The sequence below is a fragment of the Tinamus guttatus genome, unplaced genomic scaffold, assembly GCF_059628265.1.
Source record: "Tinamus guttatus ecotype Peru unplaced genomic scaffold, ASM5962826v1 Tinamus_guttatus_pri_ptg000240l, whole genome shotgun sequence".
NCBI classification, from domain to species: Eukaryota; Metazoa; Chordata; class Aves; order Tinamiformes; family Tinamidae; genus Tinamus; species Tinamus guttatus.
Genome location: NW_028288774.1, coordinates 159,076 through 185,020, shown reverse-complemented (window position 1 = coordinate 185,020; position 25,945 = coordinate 159,076). Strand labels below are relative to the sequence as shown.

Sequence of the window (25,945 nt, the reverse complement as noted above, 5' to 3'; positions counted from 1 at the left end):
AAAAAATATATATATCTACCAACCATCTCCTGTCCGCTTCTTATAGTTTTCTATCTGTTCTTTGGCCTTTAAAAGTTGCTCTTCTAAAGCATGTACCTTTCCTGCAGCTGGTCCCTGATCAATTGGACCATCTGGTATCCTAGAACACAGGAAAGAAAGAAATTATATAATTAATAAATATGCATGATATTTGCTTCTTTCTTTAAAGCAAATATTGGCAATTTATTATCATAAACAGTTCAGATTTCCTCGCTTTGTGTCACAGTGATTTGCTGATAAACCTTCATGGCACTTAAAATCCAGAAGAAATACATTGACACAAATAAATATTTAAAAGACTCAGTCACAAGCGGGAAAAATAGTATGAAACATACTTGCAATGCACAGTTTCAACCTGTAGTGAACTTGTGTCGTTTTCAAGACTTCCTCGCACTGTCAATACCACACAACCATTAACAGGCAATACCAATACAATGCTGTACTCATGAAAATAGTGTTCCTAGCAGTTTAAGCCCTCTCCTGTAAGAAACAGAGTAATCACAACCATTTCCTAGACTGACCAGCCCACAAAATTAGCCTAATTCAGGAATATCCTGCACAACATACAAGTTTTATTCCCACATGAAATACACTCTTGTCTTGCATGTTGACTGTACATTCCAAGAGAACCAACGCTGCAGCACTGGAACTCCACTTTTCAGCAGAAGTCTTTCTACTACACACACGCACCAGATGGTTTCACCATGTATTCTGGACTCAGCATAAGGTACTAGCTTGTTAAATGCCTCATCACTGCACTTTTTTTTTAATGACAGCTCTGGGAATCTAAATTGCTGATGACCTAAAACAACACAAGCAATGTTGAAGTGACATTTTTGGTTGATGTAAGAATTAAAAATCACGCCACCTTTTGTAAAGGCCTTTCGTAAGAACTGATCCCGAAAAGAAAAAAAGGAAGAAGAATGTAATGAAAAGTTTCTACAATTATAAAGAATGCAGAATTTTTACAGAAGGTTAAGGTGATTCCCTCATTCATTATGATCATAATGGCATAAAAAGGAAAGCATATTCTTTCTACCCTTCCTCTCCACACACAGAATTTCAAGGCACAATATGGGAAAATCTTTGGCAGACCAAAGATGCTTCCAGAACAGTGAAAATACTGGTTGGAAGGACTATGGCCACACTAAAGCTCAGTGTGATGTTCAGAAGGCTCTAGTTGACTTGTTTCAGATGTTTCATGTTTCAGATTTAGAAACTGAAAAAACGTCCATTTTCACCAGGGTATTTAAAGAGGTTAAATGGCTGATAAGAGCATCAGGAAAACATTTCACTTGCAGGACAGTACTTCTTTGTGGGGAGGAGGGAGAGAGAGAAGAAAAAACTATGCAAGAGGAAAAAATGTTACCTGCCAAAATTTAATAGAGCTAAAGCTCGTTATTAAAAGTTATTTAGGGACAGTTAAATTAGTGCAAAATATTTGTTTGACTTCTGAAGTCCTTATTATTCTCCTATGGTAAAAAGAAAGAAATTATCAACAGCAGCCTGTTTATCTGATCCTTTTCATGCTCCAAGTGGGGCAAACATGGCGAAGTTGGGTGAAATCCTCCAATTTAAAATATGCACTCACAAAATATACTATGCTTGCATGGGCAATTAAGGACCACGTATTTTTCCAACTTGAATGCACAAGTATATGCTAAGATGCTATACTTAGACACACTACTGTCTTTGCATGCACAAGATAATACAAATCAATCTTAAAAAAAAAATGTACCTAAACTCCCACAGTAGACTAAAACAACAGGTTTGAAATACAATATATTTTCACTATTTGGATTGTGACAGGACATCTAGATACAAAATTACTGCAAAGTTTCTAGGAAAAATGGAATGGCTTATCTTGCATGATTCCTGTTCTCTTAAAGTAGAATTTGTGAAGGAAAATAAGGTAAAAAGATATGAAATTGTTACGACGAGAAATCCCAGGACAGCCTACACATCCACTGGACATAAGGAAGTCTGCTAAAGTAGTAACTATATAATTTTACAGAAAGATGGTTGTGGATTATAAGAAAAAAAGCACATTAGCTGCAGTCATCTGAGATAATTAAGATTTATTTTTAAAAAAGGTACATACCACTTAACATTCAACTTGCTTCAGTGTATTGTGCTAGAAATGTTTACTGTAATCAGGTTATTTTCTCTATATCTGCTGCCTCATCTGATTTGGAATTGCTGCCAACCTCACTTTTATTCAGTCTCAAAATTATGGAAAACTTTCTTTTCTGCAATCAGTACAATTTGTTTGTTAAGTGTCCGCTACAAGTACTTCTACTGAATTGGAGATAAGGACATACTGAGGACATGTGTGTGATCTTGCATGCTGTTTCCTACCACATCAGAGGAGATACAAATTACCTTTTCCATAATAAACTCATAACGACTGAATTTAAATATCAGAGAGATTATATTGTATAAATAATCATATTCTACTCTGCCCCTGTTTGGTAATCTAAATACTGTCCAAGACAGAGGAAAAAAAAAAAAAAAAGAAACCTTTGTACATGATCTGTATCAGTTATACCATTTTCTCACCACTTTCAGGCAACATAGATGGATAATAGCCTGGCAGCAGTGTCCACTGTGAATCTCTGAAGCCAGCATACAATTTAGCTGCACACCTTCCAAGATACTTAAAGATTAGACCAATTTATCTCCAAAAGGGAAAATACAAGATTCCACATTTTCACGCTCATATATTTTCTCATCTTTCATTTATGTCTTTCTGGATTTTTGTTTGTTTGTTCATTTTGTTTTTCCTGTAGAGCTACAAGTTTTATAAATAACTAAATCCACCTTACAATTTGTTTTTTTTTTTCTTTTGACACTTCTGTGAGATGAAAATAGTATTTGATTATTACTAGTAACATACACAGACAAACAAAAGGAATATAAGTTGTCACTTCATTTTTCTAAGATCATACCTCCCCAGTAACTAAATCTGAAAGGAAACATTCAAGGTGACCTGCGAATAGATTGAGCAGCCTCTCTAGTCTATTTAAATCAGCACGGCCAAGGAAGATGTGTTAAATTCCAGTAACACAAGCATAATATGAGTATACTTAACCTTCTTTTTTTCTGTGAAGATAGCTCTTAAATTCATGTTTCCAAAACTGCCAATCATATCTGTCAGGTGGGGACATCATTAATGTCCCATAAGGAGAAAATTTTGACAGTCTCGCAATGGGACGCAAAGGAGTACACAAAGACCATGAACCATTAATTTATTATAAGATCGAAGTCTAAGACGCAAGGAGGAATACACAAATTTCTCCAGTTTCATTACAAGAAAATCAGAAATTATAAAAGCAATAATCTTAAGGTGTACTCCTCCCAAATGCCTTATATTATCTAAGTACAAGTGACAGCCTTCAGCAGTCACATCACAATTCTTCCATCAAATTCATATTTCAGGTAATGTTACAGTACAGGCAAACACTGAAACAACATTATCCAATACTTTGTTTATTGCTCCCCATCAATTCTCTTTCAAGTAACTACATAAATTGCAGTAAAAATTTCTTTTTTGCTACAAGATCTATGAAATTTGAAATAAGTGTTCTGGAAAATGACCATTAAATTCTACTAGAAATAGAACAGTAGGGTGGCAGCATGCTAAAGAATGCCTTTTTATTACCATTTTGCGCTAATAATAGCCAAGCTGCTTCAAGAATAAGCCCAAATTTCTTCACATCACTATTATTTATAAACATGTAGGGGATATGAAAGTTTACCAGATTTCATTACATAACAATAATCATATACATAGTTTCTAAAATGGAGGCAATACAAAACACCTGGTATTTCAGTGTTGACTTCTGCATTATTCTGTGTCTTTTTATAGCCCACAAGTAAAGTTTTTACAAAGCGTCAAATAGGCAGAAGAAAACCTACAGTAACTTCCCACCTTAGGCTTTCTAAATGCATTAAAAAAAGAAGAGCTGCCTGAATCAATTACAAGTCATCCGAAGTGCAACACAGAAGAGTGTACTCAATTTTTAAAGGACAAAAAAATGTGTTAAATTTAGCAAGTTTTCCAAAAGATAGGACTGTCTCAACTTGCATTGCATTAAAGACACATCTTAAAAAATGCATTTCAGAATAATCTCACAAAAAGGATCCTTACAAAAATATGAACCAGTCTTAATCATTATTGGGAATAAATTATAGATATATATACATATATATTTATATAAAAGAGTTAAAAAGAGCATTGTTGGTTGGTAAAATCAAACATGTAAATACTAGGGGAAAAATACAGACTTCTACTTCCATAAAACCTAATTCTACTCATGTATCCTCCATAGAAGACAAGTAACCAGCAGAAAAATTATGTATCAAATATGATTTAAGTATCATAACCTAAAAAAGTGCTTAGGGAGGATTTATAAGAGCAGTCAGAGACATAACATTTGCCAACTTTTAGAAGGTTAATTTTGTATGCCTGTAAATTATCTTCTTTTCAAAAAGTTTTTTTTTTTTTTTGGCTCTTTTGTTATTTTTAGGGAGAAAAAAAATGGCAGCAAAAGGACATTCATATTTCAGAATGAAAAGATCACTTCTATATTGGCTTTCATGGATGATTGGATGTAACTAGGGGCAGTCCAGCTCCTATTTTCGTCATCCCATAGAATTCAGCACTTTTAATCACATAAAGAGGGAGTCAGAGAAGTCAAAAAGACCCATTATAATGCAAAATGCTAGGCAATTAAATATAATGGTCCCCAAATAAGTAAGGTCCCCAGGTAACGACAGATCAAAAATTTTAAAGCTATTTTTTTTCTAGACTCAAGTCAAGAAATTGTTTCAATAACTTCTACTTTATTGAACTACCCAGTTCTTGTAATTCTACCTGCTTTTCCTCTCTTCCTCCCTACCCCAGTTAATTATTCTTAATGACACAGCAGGCTTAATGGTAATTAAGCTTCCTTATTCCCCAAAAAATGTGTGAACTTGGTGCTTTTATAACCCAAAATTTGTATCTAATTAGGTCAAAAGAATTTTAATCAGTCTGTTTATTGTTGCAGTCTTCCATGAAGACATTCATGTTGTGTTTAAACTCCCATAAATATGACCCTAACCTGGAGCTACTACTGAAATAAGTTTAAATTTATGCCTTAGCTAATCCTCATTGTATGGTGTAATATACTCTGTATCTTCATCTCAAAAAGTGCGCAATTAAAAAACCTAGTTCCCTACATGTAAAACCTAAATGGAGATAGGCCACAGGAACAAGACAGAGTTTTTATCCAATTGTAGCAATATCCAAGTTTTATGATTACAAGCTACACTGACTAAAAGCCTAGCTTCTTAACCTTTCAGATTTCAGTTAGAATCAAAAATTAGAGTTTTCATTGCAGAAACACATCTCCTGGTAATGAAGTCATACTTAAATAATAGATCCAGATTTTCTGTCTTTGATCAGCAAAGCTAAACTAAATTATGTCTTTACTTTTGGATGTTACCTTGGGCAACAGGAATCTTTGCCAACTTCTAATTTCATATCTGAAGCTAAGAATCTGTTTTTTGTTTTGTGTTTGTTTGTTTGAATAAATGTTCATAATAAACGTCTCTTCTAGGACACAGATACTGATTCCACAGACTGTTGACTATTGCCTCATTTTGTTACTGGAATGAACCAACAGTGCAGGAGCCAGGTGCAACATTTCAATAGGCAAGGAAACCAGTTTCTAACTTATCAGATCGAGTAGGCTTTCCTAGCTGCCAGTGGAGAGATTTGTAACAGAAACATTAAAATTAGTATTTATTAAGTGTATGTAATATGTGTGCGATAGGTGAAAGAGAAGGCACCACATTAAACAGCAGAACAGATTTAAAAAGTTATCCTCTTATTTGCTACATAGTCAATATGTGTGATTTCATCCAAATGAAAACAGGAAATAAACTGACTTAAAGAAAAGGTAACAAGATACCAAATAAAGATAATAATAATTGTTCAGTTCAGTAGTTTTTCCTATGACTTTATAAAAAGGCAAAAAAAAAAAAAAAAAAAAAAAAAGGAGGTAAAAAAATCCAAAGCAGAGTAAATCAGTTTATAATTGACAAAAAAGAACCACCCTAAAGACACAATGAGGGCACAACGTCCAGTGCCCCTTGTCCTTCACGCTGCACACAGGTGCTCCCAAGCAGATCACTTCTGCACACGTGTTCTCGGGGTTGTGAGTATGACTTCAGCTCACATAAGTGATTTTGCAAAGACATCCTACCTTCCTACTCCATAAGGTTTTGTTCATCAGCTTTGTTACTCCAGTTTCCTACAACGGCATATGAAGCCACCTCCTCAAAAGTTGTTTCCAGGATGCAGTGTCCAGGTTTTAGGTTGAGTGTAATGCTATCCACGTACTTAGATCCAATTTGGCTTCACAACCCACCTAAGAAGCTCTCCCTTGAGAGTGCTGGGAAAAGTCACAGAGATACCGCAAGTCTAAATTAAGGGCAATTTGGCTGGAGCTAAGCAAGATGGAGTATTTGCTACTGGAGAACTTACTAGTTAGCAAAATCTAGAGCTTGCACTGGTATTGCAGCAGAATGCTCTGTTGAGTGCTGGAAAGCACAATGTGAAGACCTCGCTACCGGCACCAAGAAGAACCAAAGCAATCCTGCCGAACCATATTCCAGAGCACCTATGTTAGCTCATATTAGTCTTCTGGAATGTAGATTGATTACGTTTTTCCACACATTATAAATATCATGGCGCACTATTATACAAATAACACTCCTCACAGGAGTGCAGATTCTAGAAAAATAGTATTTTATAATGGATCTAAATTTCTCTCTCAAAAAATTACTAGATTCCAAAACCAAAAATTCTGCTCTTCTCATAAATCTTCCTGATCCAGTGGTAAATTAACCTACTTGAACTAACTTAGCAATATCTAACAAGGCAGACAAACATTATTAGATGCTGGGAACCTTCTCATTTTGAAGATGAAAGGCTTTCAGATATAGAGAAATAATCTCCTGATGGTTACATATCCTCTTACTATTAAGAGCAGCTGCCTATTGGAGAAGATAAAAGAAAACGCTTTAAGTTACAAGTGTACTAATTGATAAGGGAACAAATAATTATTAAGAGAGAAGCTTCATTATTTTACAAGTATCACTACAAGCTTAGCAGCAAGGCAATGAAAAAAAAATAGTTACAACATTTGCATAACATGGCAGTCTACTGCAGCTCATCTTCAGCAAGGTCACATTTATATTCAACAAGTTCTACATGTTCTCACCACTTTTTAAAATGAACTACACAGTAACAGCATGCAAAAGTATAAAAAGTCACTAGCTCATCTCAGTGGTTTAAAATCGTAACTATGGCACTTGTTTGAAGTTGTTATAACTGTTAAATCCATAATAGTGAGGAATCAACCTGCACAATTCTGTTGTTATGAGAGGAATACTTGCATCCCATTGAATAGTAAACTTAGGCTAGGCCAAAACTAAATGTAGAAGATTACTTAGTTTTGTTTTATTTTAAGGTTTTGCAACATACTTTAATTATAGCATTGAACAGAACACTTCATTACGCTCATCAAATACAATAAAATTATTTTTTTTAAATCTTTTTTTGATACTTCATGACACTATTTTCTGAATAGTTTTATTATTTTTTAATCCTACCTGAGAGATTCTGCCATCCGTCTTAAGTCTTCATTTTGTTGCTTTAAACGTTCAAGTTTAGCAAGTATCTTGGATAATTCACGACTAGAGTGATCTGGGTGCTCACTGTCTCGTACCAGGTGTCCACCAATATAAAACAGTAAAGTTCCCCAAGCAAAGAGGATGAGCATAATCCAACGCCAAGAACCAGTCCATGGCCGCATTTTCAGATGTTCATTCAGTTCACTCGAAGACCTCCTCTTCTCACAAAATAACAAACATTTTAAGTCCTTAGCCTGTACCAAGTGGACAATTTCAATTGCTCTGCTTCACCACATTGTACTGGAGAAGAATTATTCCCAGTGTTTGTTCCTCAACAGCTCCTTAGAGAAGATCTTTATGTGGCTGTACATAAAAAGCATTAATATTGTATCAGTCTTGGTGTATGTTCTGTGGAAAGAAGAAATATGAAATTATAATTCTGATAAATTACAGAACATATTGAAGCGTAGCTATACTAAGTGTATTGTTACTAACACCCAGGAATGCTGATAGACAGCTCCTGCATTCCACCAAGCATAAAAAGTTTTTAAGTTTCCATAATAAATATACTGAGTTTATTAAGAAAAAAATCCCTAAAGAACACAAAATTAATTCCAGATTTTAAATGGCCAGAAGAATCACTATTTTCTTTCTTAAGAAAAATTTTTCTTGTTTATGTGTCAGCACACACATTACAATAGTTCAATAAATCAGAAAACACATTCTCTAGGAAAATTAATATTCTCCCTTATCATTAACATAAAGATTTTTCATTGAATTACAAAATCAATTTCCTTTTCTTAAGTTTTACAAAATTTCATCTAGTACCTTATATTGTGACTCTGACCCCAAAACAAAATAGCTTAACAAAACATTCTATCAACATTCTTCATTATTGACAAGTAGATTGGCCTAGTACCAGCTACGATATCAGTAAGTAAACTTGAAAACACTGCCAAGACTATAGTGATATTTTCTAAGTGACAATACATTGTATATGTTTCTCTTCAATTTCTACTGAATTCTGATATGGCTGTCCAAAATTAAACCAAAAACTGTATTTCTTGATTAAAATTCCAAGGCAACACAACCTCACCCTTTATCTTTCCAGTGCACTTGTTAAAACAGTAAAAGAAACACTGAACATTTAAGACATGTAGAAAACAGGAGAATTTCAAGTAAAATATATAATTTCAAGAAAGAAGGTAGATTTGCTAAGAAAGGGAGAAATGGAAAGAGATGAGAAGGAATTGAGATTTTGAATAGAGGAAAATAGACATATAAGTTTTCACACACTTATAGAGGTTTTGTGGTGGTGTTATATTCACACATTCCAAAAGCAGACAAGTTCTGAAATCTAATTCTTTAGAAACATTTTTCTTCACTTTAAAACTATCAATCCCATTTTGACAAATCATTAAAATAAAAAAATTCAGGGAAAAGGTTAAAATGTAAGAGCTTCTGTCATCTAAAACCACTGCATCCATGAAAAAAATGCAAATAAAGTCACCTTATCCTTTTTCTATTTGTCAAAACATCATTTAATGATGATAAGAATTTCCTCAGTCTATCTAGGACAGATCACAAGATTTAACTGATAAATCTGTCCATAATGTTCAAAAGTGCTGTCACTTTTCCTCCCTCTGTAGTCCAGCATTTCTACCTTTCATAAGGGGCATACTGAAAAGATATACTCAATTCCCAAAACAATCTATACTTCCTAAAATCTGTAAATGAGCCCTATTTTCTTCACAATACTATCTGCATACATACCCTCTCATAATTATATTCTCTATTTGACTCCTCTTTTACCTTTATTTCTATTTTCTTCTATTCATGCTTTTTGTTCCATTCCAAATCCATTTCAACCTCTGAAAAAAGATATTCCCTTCTTGCAGTAACATCCATATGCATCTAGTTATGGAAATAGGTCTAAGAGCAGAGGCTTCCAGACACAAGAATTCAAACAGAGTATTAAAAATGCTGATTTGCTTTTCCCTATTATTTTAGGGTAGGCTTCTGCTTGCATATTTTTGAAAGATGCACAAAAATTGCATTTAAACAAGCAAGACTGAACCTAGCAAGGTAAAGGATCAGTAAACTGGAGTATTACTGCTTACATGGAAAACCTTTGTAAAAGGTCCCTCAAGTTCTCCATCTAATGTAACTGCGACAAGCTCAGTTAGTAGCAGATCAGAATCCTCTGCAAGGAATAAATGATCTTCTACATTTCTCTAAGAAAGCTTCATACAGCTTTTGTTGTAACTTGGCAAAAGTGTGGAACTGCCTCCAGAAATTCTTCTGCAATCTCTTAGATCACAGTATGAGCAAAAATTGCTTTTTATTTCATATTTACTTCATATTTCTTCTGAGGACTGCAGTTAATTTTATGGTCTGTTCACTGTAGATGTCAAGACATTCCTAAAACGGGGTAATTCGGTAAAACGGGATCTGTCTCGTTCATCAAGGTTGCCAAATGGTCTGGCACTGAAATGCTAAAAAAAATTCCTGAATAATTCCTTGGACTTCCCTAGTGAAAATTTTGAAAAAATCACTAGAGCTTTCCTCATTGAGAAATGAAGGCACTAAAGTCATCTGGTCCATAACAGAGCCTTATCTCAGAAAGAAAACACGATGCTGGCTAGTTTAGGTTTTTCTCCTTAATTTCTCTAAGGAGATTTCTTTGACAATAAAATGCTAAAAAGAAATAGCAAACACATATAAGCTCTCAATGAAACATTCCACAGAAGCAGAGCATTAGTATATGGTCTTTTATACAAAATCAAGTAGCTAACAATAAGTTCTGGGAGCTAGAGCACCTGGTTTAAGAGGCTACTGACAAACTGCACATATAAACTTGGCAGGAAGATGATCCACCAGGACACTGTAATTCCAAGTTACAAACTATATGAAATAGAACAGGCCATGCCCAGCATATGAAGGTTTATTTTTCTCTAAGTGAAATAAGTGTGGAGTCAAATCAGTTACCCATATATACAATCACTGCAGAACCTTTAGGAACAGAAGTTTGAGATCTTAGTAAGAAAAGTGTAATATTATAATTATGCTACCAGTCACCCAGTCAATTGTAGACAGCTGATGCAACATGCTGAGCAAAATCAAAGAGACAGTGAAGGCAGGACTAAGAAAAGAAATATTTGAAACCTGCATTTTTTTCTCTCTCTCAATTAAGTAAATATCATGCTGGGAATTATACCGAGATTAAATAAATGCTACAGACATCATAAAATTACTGCTTAAGACAATAGGTACTAAAGAAATTTGTAAGAGGAAAGTAACTTCTGCCTTAGTCATAGGCAGTTTGTAGTTCTGATCAGAAAGTTTCTGCTGACAGACTACTTTATAGTAGTCTACATAATATCCTCAGATATAATCTTCTAGGAGGAAGAAAGGAGCAAAATTCACTACAGTTGTCATTAATTTCACGAAGGAAACAATATAAAAACAGAAGTAGCCTCCATGCCACCTCTAAACATACCGTGGTAGAAGTTCTTAACTAAAAAGGTAGGTAAAGGAGACTACTATAATTAGGAAAATATCTCTGAACAAATTAAATATATAGTCAAATATTGACACAAATAAGACTGCAAATTATGGTACATTAATGGCATTAAAGACAAATTAATACCAAACCCTTTATCAGATAGGAGATAGCCTACCAGAGACCATCATGTAAAAGAACTGCTTAGAGCCTTTTGCAAGGAAAAATAATGTTTTTCTTTTGTTAAGCTTTGCTCATACTAGAAGAGTTTTAACAGACCTGCACACAGGATATCTTCTTTATAGAAGAGGTGCTGGTCTGTCTCAAATAGCAGAACTAGTAGATCAGGCTATAAAACAAATTCTTAAAATTATATAACAAATCAGCAGAAAGATAGTATTCTCCCAGTTTTAAAGAAGTTCAAGTACAAAATAATTTTGACTATTAACTGTAGCATGCCACCTCTCACAATCAGCTTGAAGCAAAGGAAAAGAGTAAAACTAGTTCTTCCTAAGGGCTAGAGCAAAGATCCACATAAATGCAGGCCAGAGAAATGACACTCATGTCAAGCCAAATGACAGAATAAAAATAGGTAGAACTGTGAACATATGGATAAATATTATCACAGTAAAAAATAAATAAATAACATGACTTTGTAAAGAGAAATTGTGCCTCACAAATTTATTAAAAGTTATTTTGAAGCAGTACCCAAACACATAAGCAAAAGAGACCTAAGAGACAGCTGTTCTGGTCAATTTGAGTTTCCAAACTGCATTCAACAAGGTCCCTTCCCTACCTTCTAAAGAAGCAAAGCTGTGTGGGAAAAAAGAAAGGTCATCATATGACTCACTGCCTGATTAAAAGAGAAGAAACTGACATTAGGTCAAGAAGATCATCCACAACGAAACCCACTAACTCTAACCTGAGATGAATCACAGCATATATGGTTATTAATATCTTGCCTGAAACCGAGTATCAAAACAAGAAGCCTCTCAACTTAAACAACATGAAAAATCTTGCCTCTCCATTTAAATACAACACCAATAAACATTTTCTCTTAAGCAGCAGCAGAAAAATATCTAAATACTGATTAGTGGACAAAACCATTCATAATAATGAAGAACCTTTATTTAATTATACCATGATATATATATCTGCATATACATACACGCGCATACACAGACTCGCTATACAATTTAATGTGTTGATTGTTCACAAACTTTTAGCTAGAATATGTCATAATTTAAACAGAAAACATAATTTAAACATAATTTAAAAATTTATAATATGGCCCAAGCTTTTGCAATATTGTCTGAAGCATCACAAGCTGCTATGAAAAAGCATGTCACAAATGAATAATCTTCAGCATAAATACACAAATTCTAATCGCGCTCCAGGATGACTGCTGAGTCAGTCAAAACCATAGAGAAACCAAGGGGTTTCAATGCTAATGGTCAATGGTTGAATAGCCTTAGCCATTTGACTAAGTTCTGAGATCCTGGTAGACTTCCGACCTGGCTCCATATTTCTGGTCTTACATGTGACTGGATCAACTCACACAGACTTCCTTGGATTTTCCAATGCATAAGCAGACCCAAATATGCTATATTGATAACTAGTGAACATATATTCTTTATTGCAACTTCAGATCAATTCTCATCTCCTTTCTAGAGTACTTGGAGAATATTTGGCTACTATTTTTAAAGGAACAGCTTCTAAAATACTTTATAATACTCTACCTTCTCTCTTTTCTACAGAGAAAAGAATGAAGTTTGCAAACAAGGATTCATGCTTTTCTGGCAGATCTCATTTTCCAAAATCCTTGTGGTGTTTCTTTCTCTCCTGTATGTCTACAAAAGTTTATCTCCCACCCCACCGCACGCACCCCCCCCCAAAAAAAAAAAAAAAAAATCACCAAAACACACCACTCCTTTTGGCAGATCCCATGCTGATGTTTACAGCATCTTGCCAGATCAATAATCTTCCAAGCTAATCTTCTGGGGTTTTTTTTCTGTTTCATCATTACACTCATTTAGGAAGGTTTCAAACTAAACCCAACTAATATCTATAGAGGTTCTAGGTGCAGCACTGATATAGGTGGTAGTCAGAGTCTAAAAGACTAAGCTGAGCAGAAGCAGCAGCATAAAGGGGCAAGAGATTTTAATGCCAAAATCAGGTTGGGGCTGGAGACATCCAAATGAAATCACTATCCTTCAGGAATATTTGAATGTAGGGTAAAGACACCAAAAAGAGTCTAGAATTAAGTCATTTCATAAAATCTTTGAGTATGGTGAAATAAATTAGTTAGGACTTCTATGAAAGGGTGAAAAATCTTCTACATATGAATCCAGAGAGTCTTCCGGTTCCACTGGAGCACAAAGATGAAGAGACTACAAACAATTATGAAATCCTCTCAAAACAATGAGAAAGACACAGACAGACATAGGTGATAATTAACATTAGACTTTGGCATGAGAGAGAAAAGAGATCAAACCAGTATTAGGATAAAATGTCATAGAACAAGAACACAATATTTAAAGCAAATGTTAAATTGAAAGCAAAATATCACCTAGAGTAGGCTGTTTTTTCCAGGTTTAATATAATCCTCTAGCTTTATTAGAAAAAGTCAATATAAAGTATACAGTATTATTTAATGAAGCAGAAAGTCTTTAGAAGTACTTGCTGTTACAAAATATCAGGAATACAGAAGCTTTAATTCATCAGCTGAATGGTTGTTAATATTGTGTGAAAGGAAGTCAAATTAGGATTTATTAACTGTTAGTATGTAGTACAGAAAGAGTGGTCAGTGACTCAAATTTATTTAGATTTCATTAAAGAGAAAGCAGAATATATGCATAAAAATAAGGATCTGCTTCAATGCATCAATCAGGAAATCACACATGTATACCATAAATGACTGTATGTATATAAAATGTTTTATTGCCAGATGAACAGGGAAGGTCTGGTAAAAAAAAAAAAAATCATCAAAGGGGAGAATGCACTACTAAAAGTGACTAAAGGACAATAAAGACAACACTAACTTAACCAAAATGCTAAAAAAAAGTTCTAGTTTAACAGCTCATATCAAAACTCTTGCAATTGTAAAAATTATTTACAGAATCAACTATCTTTTCGAATTTTATTGTGAGCGCAGATTTATACAGTGCTGAAGCCTTCAATACTCCAATTTCAGATCACCATCACAGGAAATAACTTGGCAAGAGGAGCTGGTATTGAGAAGACTTCTTTAACTATATGAAAGGTACAGGCCCACTCATTCTACTCAATCAGAAAACAAAATCACGGGAAACCAGAACAAAGTTAGGAGAAAGGTGCAATGTGATTTAGCCTTACTGAAATTTGATTAGAAAGATTCTGCCACTGAAGTATGGAAGCATGACAAGTTTTCAGACCTAACATAGTTTATCAAGAATGTACGCTATCAAAAATAGAGGTGTTAAAGCAACAGCCTGATAAAGACTAAACACGAGACCATCAGCTTTAAAGAAACTTGAAGATTTATATGGAAACACCAGCAAAATTTCTGACATTATAATGCAAGCAATAAATACAATGAAGAGGACAGAGATGAACATTAGAGGACCCCGGTATTATTTCTGAGTTTCTAGTGTGCATTCCAAAAGGTCCAGATGAAAAACACACCAATCAATTTCAATTTAACTGCATAATACTTCATAGATGTAATTAACTTTCCCGGAGCTTTAAAAAGAAAAGAAAGGAAGAAAAAACAAATGAACAAAGCAAATCAACTTCAGAAGGAAAGGCAAAAGGAAACCATGTGAGATAGAAATAGACATTCAAAATGTCCTGGGAGCATCATCTTGTGCTAGATTTCAGTTCTGCTAGAAAGTCAATAACTTACACTTCATTGCTACAGTAAGCAGCTTCAAACAGAGGTAGTGTTAGCTCTGTATAAACAATTTTATCCTATAGTCATAGATATGGATTACTGATGTAAGCAGAATAAACCAAAACAAAACAAAAGATGAACATATGTGGATTATAAACAGAGTTGATTAACAGCTCCATATTCTCAGTATTTGAGCCAAGTGTCAGTGAAAGATTTCCTAAAATGATTGATGATCAAAAAGACATAACAAAAGCACGCCCAAGCTGAGATTACTACTATTCTTTAGAAGTTATAAACAAAGGCTTTAGCAAGCAAAATAAACTGAAAATGGGAAAACCGCAATTTCTTATCTTTCCTGGCAAGCCTATATTCAATAAGAATTCTGTTTTACAGTAAAGTAACTGAAGAATATATGCACTTCCTCCTTTCACCTCTTCACCAACCAGTGACCTCTAACCATCACTACAGCCACTACCCCGCACAGCAGTCCTGGTCTCACTACTGAACAAGGCCCTTGCTCTTGCACCCCAAAAGTGTTTCTAAAGTTATTTTTTATTTTATAAAGATATTACTTTATCTCCTTGATCTTCCTGATGACAAAAAATTATTTAAGTGGTGATCAAATTACATCAAAATTATTGTATTTTTCTCTTTGGCTTTAGTGCCTGCCCATATTTCCCTCATTCACACTCAGAAGAAACTAATAATATATATTTCCGGCTTTATGTTATATCTTTGTAGCCTCACATCTTTGAATACCTCCGTCGGCTCCCTATAAGCTTCTAGCTCCACATGGCAAGAGCAAGATTGCCACTTCCCTCAGACACAAGCCTCTCTTTTTACTTCAGCATTATACAGCATCAGTAACTTCAGCTACCAATATAATCCATCAATCCATCACTGCTAATTCAATTTAAAAATATCTTAAGAACTTCCTGGATTTTTTTTTAAACGACAGAACTAAATATAATCCTCTGCAAATAAAAAGTATATAAGAACTCAAGTAATTCAACCAGTAGATTTTAATGCAAACTTTTCCCACAATTCTGAAAAATAAAACTAACAAACAAAAAATCTTTCCTCTGGGTACAATGAATATAAATCTCTGATTCAAAGTATTTTATAAAGTAAAAAGAAAAAGAGGGAGAAGACTGACTCAAATTAATATGTAGGAAAATAACACAAGACAATTGCTAGCTATTTGCTTTTCATGTTCAAATAAACTAAATAATTTGCAAATAAAACTTCTCCTTAGCTTATTGTATACAAATTGTCAAATTGAATGAACTTTTTATCTAACATATTATCATCAGAAAATGTGCATGTAAGATCTGTTCTAGGTGCATTAGAAGAAAAAAAAACAACAAAAATATAATTTATTTGCATGGCTGCCAAAGAACTTCAAAACTCTTTTTTTTTGTCGTTCTTGACTTTATTATGATATTATTGTAATTATTTGGCATTATATCATGAGCATAAGTACACAATATGATATTCTGTCCTTTCAGGAAGGAGCTAATAGAACTACATGTTTGAGAAAGCATTTGTTATAACTACATCCAGATGTTTTGTAAGATCCTAGAGCTGGGAAAACAAGAAATTCAAACAAAAGAAAAAAACCTTCTCCCTCACCCTGTTTCCACACTGTGAGGGCAGTCAAACACCAGAATATTTTGGTCAGAAGGGCTGTGCAGTATCACCTTTGGAGAGCATCAAAATCTGACAGGCATAGTCCAGAGCAACCTGCTCTTGCTGCCTGTGTTCTCAACAGGGGGGTCGGACTAGGTTTCAAGGAGGGCCCTGTCAACTGCAGCTGTTCTGTGATTCTGTGAAATAAGAGAACTCACTGGTAGTTTCATTTAATCAACATTCGAATGACTTTTGAGGTGAAAATGTGCACTGTGTATTATCTTACATGAACAATTGCAGATTTTTAAGGTATCTTATCTTGAACAACACATCTGAAAAACAACTTACCTTTGCCATAACAGTAGGAAATTATCTCAAAGCCTAAGATGCAGTTGTGTTTATTAAGACAAACAATTCCACTAGCCCAGCAGCCAGTGAAATAATTGTTGAAAAAGAGAGGGGGGTGGGGGGAAAGCCTCTGATTTCAGATTCAAAAAACAGTGTTCTATTCTGCATTCCACAGGAAGATTTTCAATTCAATTTTCCCTTGCATTGCATTTTTATATTGAGAAAGACTCTTTTTTTTCTTAAAATATTACACTTTCTACTTATTAATAACTATGGATTTTCCACTCAGATCCGTTACCTTAACTGATCAGAATATTTTATCCGCTTGTCATTATACTTATACTAGATCCAATGCAATCTAGCAGTTAAAGAATGAAAGCAAAAGCCTGTGGACTGTATTAATGATACAGACTGTCCAGTTACTGAATAACTTGGACAAGCCAGTCTCATCCAGCACCATTTTCTCTTGTTAATATTTGTCAACTCCAAAATGATGTTTGAAGCTGAACTCATTAATGCTTACAGGCACTATTAAATCCTCAGCTTATATTCTAAACTTTGAATGAATAGTTAACAGTTTGGTCAGACACTTATGTTTCCCCATTTCTAAGCATTACTCACTGTTCAAATACCAGCCAGAACTGCTCGTGTAAAGAAGGTAAGAAAAGAAAAGAAAAGATTTATCTTTACAGCACTATTTTTAAATCAAATTAATACAGAAAATGTAAATTATTTCATGTATATTACATTTTATAGAAATATATTTGAATATATTTGAGGAGGATGGTGCTGGCTTCTTTCCAGTGGTGGCCACCGACAGAACGAGAGGTAATGGCCACAAACTGAAGCATCAAAAGTTCCACAGGAACTTAAGGAAATTTTTTTTTTTAACAGTGAAGGTGACAGAGCCCTGGAACAGGCTGCCCAGAGAGGTTGTGGAATCTCCTTCTCTGGAGATCTTCAAAACCCGCTTGGACGCAGTCCTGTGCCACGTGCTCTACGTGACCCTGCATGTGCAGGGGGGTTGGACTAGATGGACCTCGAGAGGTCCCTTCCAACCTTTAGCATTCTACGATTCTACGATTCTAGGATATTAAGGAAATATTATAAAGAAGGTGACTTTTTAAAAAAAATCAAGCTCACTTTCTATCATCCAATTAAAAATACTAGTATAATCATGAGATGTCTTAGAGTGGAAAGAGGGGGAAATAACAAAACTAGGTATTGGAAGAAAAAGGAAATACAAATAAATTGTGTAGTCCTTTAAAAGAATTTCACAGTAGGAAAATACAGCTCCCAATATTTCAAAAAAAAAAAAAACAAACAAACAAAAAAAACCCCACATGTTATCACAGAAAACAACATAATCTTTCTTCAAAACTTCCTTAACCTATAAACTTTATTGAGTTTTCATAACAAAATTATGCTCCTAGATCTGTCTTTTGTGAATTCTAGTGATATATTTGGAAAAAGTGTGCTGCTACACACTTTTTAAATGTCATTTATTCTTTTTTTGACAGACTGTATTGAGGTTGGGAGGAAGGATTCCAGATTCTTAAACTTTCTCCTAACCTTTCTCCTTATCATTATTAGCTCTTGAAAGAAGACCAAAAACATTTAATTAAAAAAGTGCCAAGTTTTATTAAAATAACAACTAGGGCAGTTATTTTTTTAAGTCAGTGCAAGTCCATAACCAGAGTACTTGGTTCTCTTCAGCTGAAAGCATATTAGAACATTGAGCTTGAAATAGTTCAAAAGGAGTTAAAAACTAATCAAAACTAAAAACTTTTCTCAATCTCCATAAAAGATTTACATCAACAATCAAAACAAATATTGTTTGAAAATACTATCCACCCCACTTTGTTTGAGATATAGAAACAAGTGATTGCAATTTCTGAAACATAATGCAGTTAGGAGTTTTTAAAAAAAAGTCATTTCTTAATATTGTTTTTTCATGAAAGAAACTAGTACAGTTTCAACAGACAATTTATGCAATTTTAAAAAGAAGAAGAAATTTTACTTTGAAAGGAAGAGAGAAATGCAGTTTGCTTTTCAAATACATTTGAGGTTTTCTGTCAGAGTCAGATGAAAAGTAACTGGTGATTTTTCTTTTAAGACTGATAACGGAGTGAACTGTAGAAATAATATGCTCTTCCATGCGAATGACATTTAAAGATTCATTTGACTAAGCAGTAGATACAGCAGTCTTCAGATTTATAGTTTCTCTTAACTATTACAATAATACATTAACTGGAAACACAGCCAGGCAAAAAATTATCTCTTTCTTATCTGAACTAACCAAATGGAAGATAAAAAAAAAAAAAAACTCAGCCAATTAACAGTACAATTATATAAGGTTCATTTATACTCACTTGCTTCCTGAATTGACTCCATACAACCCTATACTAGTATAGTCACAGTCAAGGATGAATTCTTAGCTATCAAGAATAATTTCCCCCACAGTCCTAAATTAATAATCTGGTTTTAGCTTCCGCAGACACCTGATCCAAAAGAAAATAGGAAGAGTAAACATAGATCTGTGAAAGCAAAGAGAAATCTGTGAAAGGGAACAAAATACTGAACTCAACAGGAGATTTTCAACTTATACTTAAAAAGAAAAATTTCTGATAATGCATTGCTTTCAAACAGAAACATGACAAAGTCCATCGACCAGAAGCTTAACCTATATAAATTCAGATCACAAGGAAGAGAAAAGGAGGTCCTAGACCTCCTAAGCATGTAGCAGCTGCAGAATCAGGTATAGAAATCAATAATTTAAGGAGGTAGTGGATACTAGATACCTGCAGTGAGATACAGAGTAGGATAGAAAAAAAAAATGGATATTTAATTAGTATTTGATCTTTCAATTCATATTGCTGCTGAAACTTTCCACTAAATCTTCTCCTCCACCAGCAGCCCTGCCTCTTCCTTAATGGCTTCAAACACCAGAAGCAAGAGCAGAGGTAGGATCATCTGCCTGCTCTTGGCTGACGTCAAAGTGAAATGTAACAGTCAAGAAACTTAACTGCCACCTATCCACAGTTCAGATGGATGCTTTTAATTCAAGCTGATAAACAGACAGATGAAAGAGCTGCCAAGTTCATAATTACTATGGCAAAATGCATGCAGTCAGACGAAGTGCAGTGCTACTGAGGTTTTGCAAACTGAAAGTGTAGGCAAAGCTATACAGTAATCAGAAGCTGGGAAACAAAGTCACAGAAATGAGCTACAAGCCTCCCTTGTTACACAGAGGAGGTTCAGAGACAAGACGATTTTAAAACTACGTACTAGAAATCCTGGAATATGATTTTTAATATCTGAGAGAGAAGGTCTAAAGTGATCTCTATTAAAATAGACATAGATTCATTTTGTATCACCATTTTCTATTTTAAACCGAACTATGTTTTTTGCAGCTTTTTTTTAGAAAAAAAATCTTTATGGAAGCTATACAATAAATGCTAACACTGACAGGACATACAAGCATTTGCAGTCAGTGTAATGCTGTGGGGCCGCAGCGCGCGCGCCCGTGCTCTGGTCTGTGAAGAGCTCTCCATGGTTCTGAGAAGCCACCTGCAGAAGTCACCCCCCGCTCCAGATGAGCACAAACTTTGCTGAAGAGCCTGGCCAAGGCCAGAGCACCGTTACTAAATCTAGAACAAGACTGACAGATTCTTGCTTGAGCCAGGAGAGTCCCAGACAGAATCATCTAAAAGAGTACGGAGGATTCTGAATGGCACTGGAATTCATCTCCTTTTTGAAGGAGGAGTATCTTATTACTGAAAACAGATTCCCTAGCAAGAGAAACAAATACAACCATCAATTTTTGCAACAGGCTCTAGGGAGGATCTAAGAAATAAGAGAGCAGGAGGTATGACTTCCACATGAGGTAAATTGGAGGAAACAGAAATATAGATTAGAAATTAGGCACAGAGATAGGTACAAAATGCCAGCAGAGTCCACAGTATTTTTTGAGAACTGGTTGATATCACATATTTAAATTTTCAGAAAGCGCTATTAAATTGTGAAATTCAGTGTTATTGGGAAGCATTTCAGGGCAAAACTTTACATATGCTCAAAAACTGATTAAAAGAATTCTTGCAAGAAAAATCCACCCAATGATATACTGCAACTAACTCAAAGTCTCCAGACACTGAGAAAGTAAGTTGGAAGCAGCAGACAAATACCACTGCAGGCCTGGCTTTCTTGCACTTCTTTCACAAACAACTGCTACTGACACTTGACAGCAGGAAAATGAACTAAATGGAGTTTTGAAATTAATTTTTCAGACAAAAGATCAGATGAGAAGAACTTTGCGACCAACTGGTTGTGTTTGGATCGGGCAGTCATAGGCATTGCTGAAAATATGTTTGAACACGGGAAGAACTGAAGCAAATTGCCCCAGTGTACAAGAGATCAACGCTGTTACAGAAGTCAGAATTTTCTTATAGACTTTTGTTAAAAGTCTTCAGATCCCAAACACACTGATCACAAAAATCTGAAATGCCATAGGCAGGGAAACTATTTTTACTGGAATGCAAAGCTAATCAGATGGGTGCTGTAATTTATGGTTGGAATAACATACATAATATCCATAAATGCATGAAATATAGTGCATGTATATGCATTTAAATACAGGAAGAAAAAGTAGAATTCTGCACATATACAACAGAATTGCCAGAGAATTTAGGGCCTGTTTTGCGAATGTAAATCTTATATGTGTCACTGCCTACAGAGATTAGAAGATAGTAGATAGGATAAATTTTATTTTTAACATCATATTCTTTCATTCTTTATTTATATTTATTTTATCGTTGACCACAGTGATATAAAACAGAGAATGATGAGCGGGATATCCCACAGCCTAGACATTTCTACAATAGACATCTTATGAATGTTGTTTGGATAGTAGAATAAAACACGAAATATACATTTCCACCAAAATAAATACATCTTATCTATAGTAGGGAAGTTTTAGTGCTTATAGGAAAAAAAAAAATGTAACAAGGCACACTATCTAATCTGATAGGCTAGCCATTCTTCACAGCAAGTTGATTGCAAAATCCCAATAATTATTTTTGTATATGCAGCAATTACAATGCTCTTCTCTGGAAGCAGTGCATTAATAGGGCAATCCCATTCAAGGATACTGAAATCAGGCTATTCAGAAAACAAAATTTGTAATTGTTTCCATTCTAGTATATTATTATACCATTTGATTCTAAATAAAGACATACTGAAACACACAAGCAAATTGAGAACAATACTAAAATCATAGTGTGTTAGGTGATGTTTCCAACAGTCATTGACAGTTACCACGTCTTCTTAAGAAGTTCCTATAGTCTACTTAAAAATGGCCTAGCTGTAGGCATTCAGACCCTCGCAGATTAAATGAAACAACAAAATAAGCAAAAACATAAACATACTATATTTGACCAAGAAAGGTAGGTTAGTTCATCTGACTTACAAGCATTTCTCTGTGATTTTTACATCCAGTTGAGATCTGCGTATGCTAACCCTTTCTGTTCACATCTACATTTTTACACATGTGCACACTTACTATTTATAACAAACGCAGATCTCACTTTTCAAAACAGGTTCATCTGGTGTAATAAATAAAGCTGTGCTCACAAGGTAGAACAGTGAAACATCTGTATCATTTACTGCTGCTGGTATAATTCATCCCCTCTGTATTCAAGGACTTATTGTTCCCGCTTCAGACTCCTAGCTTAGATCTTGATCCTGTAATTAGCACCCATACAGACATCCATATACATCCAAAATGTCAGCTGCAATCAGTACACAAGAATACTCAGGAATGAACACAACAGAACCCGTGACTACCTACACAATTTCAAGTATTTTCATTTTGCAACCAAGTTATTTTTAGTTCTCTCAGAACAATGCTCAGTCATCAATCTGGAGGAGGAGAATTCATTTTCCCTTTTATATTTATATACATTTGTGCATATAGAATCATAGAATCACAGAATGCTTAAGGTTGGAAGGGACCTCTAGAGATCATCTAGTCCAACCCCCCTGCACACGCAGGGTCACCTAGAGCACGTGGCACAGGACTGCGTCCAAGCGGGTTTTGAAGATCTCCAGACAAGGAGACTCCACAACCTCTCTGGGCAGCCTGTTCCAGTGCTCTGTCACCCTCACTGTCAAGAAATTTTTCCTTTTGGTGTTTCAGTTTGTGGCCATTACCTCTAGTTGTGTCAGTGCAACCACTGAAAAGAGGCCAGCACCATCCTCCTCACTGCCTCCCTTGAGGTACTTATAGACACTGATCAGATCCCCTCTCAGCCTTCTCTTCTCCAGGCTGAACAGGCCCAGCTCCCTCAGCCTCTCCTCATAGGGCAGATGTTCCAGGCCCCTGATCATCCTTGTAGCCCTGTGCTGGACTCTCTCCAGCAGCTCCACATCCCTCTTGTACTGTGGAGCCCAGAACTGGACACAATACTCCAGACGCGGCCTCACCAGGGCTGAGTAGAGGGGCAGGATCACCTCCCTCGACCTGCTGGAGATGCTCTTCTTAACGCACCCCAGGATCCCATTGGCCTTCTTGGCCACGAGGGCACACTGCTGCCTCATGGTCAACTTGTTGTCCACCATGACACCCAGGTCCCTCTCTGCAGAGCTGCTCTCCAGAAGGTCGGTCCCCAGCCTGTCCTGGTGTCTGGGGTTATTCCAGTACAGAAATATGATATCAAATAAGCAATTTACTAAAATATACTTATGGGGGGTGGGGGTGGGGGAAGGGCGAAACACAGAATAGCAACACGACATTCTCAATGTATTGGTGCCTGGCCTATTTAATAATCATGTTATATAGAGTGGGAGGTTGAGACCACCAAAACACCTACCATCACTTAAAATCTAAGTAATCATAAAGCATTATAATTGGAAAAAAAAAAGACACTGAAACTTGTTTTAGAAATTCAGAGAACACTATGTCATTTAGATTCCAAAAAAAACTTATGTCTGCTATTCATATATCCCAGAAGGTCAGTAAATAGAGAACCAAACATTGAAAATTAGTCAACTACCAATAGTGACGAAAAGTTAAATGTCATTTGCTTCCCTCTCCCCATCTCTCACCACAGTTTTAATACAACACTATCAACACCATAGGAAATGGAGTTCTTTCGTTAATAAGGGGTGTTTATACTATATTGCATTTTTCACACATACCAGGTCTCTAATGGCTTTTGCCTTCCACAGTTAGGCACATTTTTGTAATGACAGAATACAACAGTCACAAAAAAAGTCTGAATAAATTTTATTTTACAACGTTCTTAACCTCAACTTGTATATGTAAAAGCACCAGAATAAAGTATGTAAGCATATTATTACTTTACCTCAGATGCAATTCTAGCTCTCTGTCTTTTTGTTCTTCTATGGAAGTCAAGGAGAACTTCGGTTTACTCAAAGCCAGGACCAGAAACATCTGCCATTCCTGTATTTTCCACTAGAGTAGCAACCTGCAATCAAAAATAATAATTTGAACATAGAACACAGAATCAATTGTGGACTGGATTCAGTTTTTGAGATGCTGAGCTACAACAACTTCAGCTGATATTAACATGTACTATGATGCTCATTGGAGAAATCATAATAACAATTCTATAATTTTTTAAGACAGAAGAGATAGCATCTTTTGGGTTATTGATTAAATACCACAGAAACAACTTCTTGACTTCAAGTGTCACCTCATGTATTGGAAGTAGAATCTTAGTCTTTCCTCCTTTACAATACCATAAAAGCTTGGTATTTTTTTTATTAACAAACAATTTTTAGAAACTTTTTCTCATGTAACTGTTTGGCAAAATATTTTTGTTTTCTTTTAGAGAAAAAAGAAAAAATATTTAAAAAGAGTGGTAAGCATATGATTTAGTAGTGTTAACTGTCACTTGTTACTTCACAGAAATATGATACAGTATAAATTTTTCTTCTGTTTAACTGATTCATTTTAAAAATACAGAACTTTGTGACTTTATGCACTCTCATTTTTAAATAGTCTCAATATTATGAATAGATTTAAGATTTCTGTGGGGAAAACTTGTTATGGAAAAATGAATGGAAGGTAATCTATGTAGACTGATTATCTGAGTTTATCTCACTTTGATTTGCACGGGTAGCTCTGAAGATAAAACATTTCAGATTTAAAAAAAAAAAAAAAAACTTGAGTTTGGGGATATTTATTTATTCACTGATTTCCATCACAGTCAAGCACTTAAGGTTTAAAGCACATGTGCGATGTAGCACACAGTTTAAACATGTAGTGTATCTCACTTTTTGTAGTAATGATGGCAAAAGGGAGCCTAAATTAACAAGCACTACAGTCACTTGCTTTTAATATAATTTTAAAATTCCCCAAACTTTAAAAGATCCTCATGCTAGGAAAAAAAAAAAAAAAAAAGGTACTGACAGCTGGATCTAAAAACACTGAAGAATGATATTTGTTTTAGATTTTAATTAAGAATTGTGCAGCTATGCACAAATATAAAAAGTTATTTGTTGTCAAAACTTGGAACAGGTTTTTAAAGAAAGTTCACACTACAAAACACAAAAGAAAATTTATGCACAGAAAACTACTAGGTAAAATTATGTGCAAGAGTTCTTTCTCTTAAATAATACATATGATGATCTTAACACCAAAAAAGGACACTGTATTTGAAATATACCTTTAATCCAGTGAGTTGAATTTAACTCCATCTAAAAACTCACTTACACTGTTACTTTCCCTTGAACGAGAAATCAATTTGAAGCAGTATTTTCACATTTGCTAGTCCTGGATCAGAACAAATTAAACTAAACTGGAAAATTTACTGGATGTGCACATATGTGCTATGTAGATACACATAAAACTG

At 34.8% G+C, this 25,945-nt stretch overlaps 1 protein-coding gene across 2 annotated transcripts in view; it reads right to left on the bottom strand.

The window, feature by feature from the left end:
• The window catches only part of FUT8 (fucosyltransferase 8), an 88,287-nt gene that overhangs the window by 41,495 nt on the left and 20,847 nt on the right, over window positions 1-25,945 (bottom strand). The window contains exons 3-5 of one of the 2 annotated variants that reach the window (XM_088525704.1): window positions 24,434-24,556; window positions 7,702-8,130; window positions 24-139 (exon numbers count right to left, since the gene is read on the bottom strand). In XM_088525704.1, coding sequence (XP_088381830.1) covers window positions 24-139; window positions 7,702-7,904 — 319 coding nt within the window. In that variant the 5' untranslated portion in view covers window positions 7,905-8,130; window positions 24,434-24,556. The remainder of the gene's footprint in view (window positions 1-23; window positions 140-7,701; window positions 8,131-24,433; window positions 24,557-25,945) is intronic. The other variant, XM_088525705.1, reaches the window with a different exon arrangement.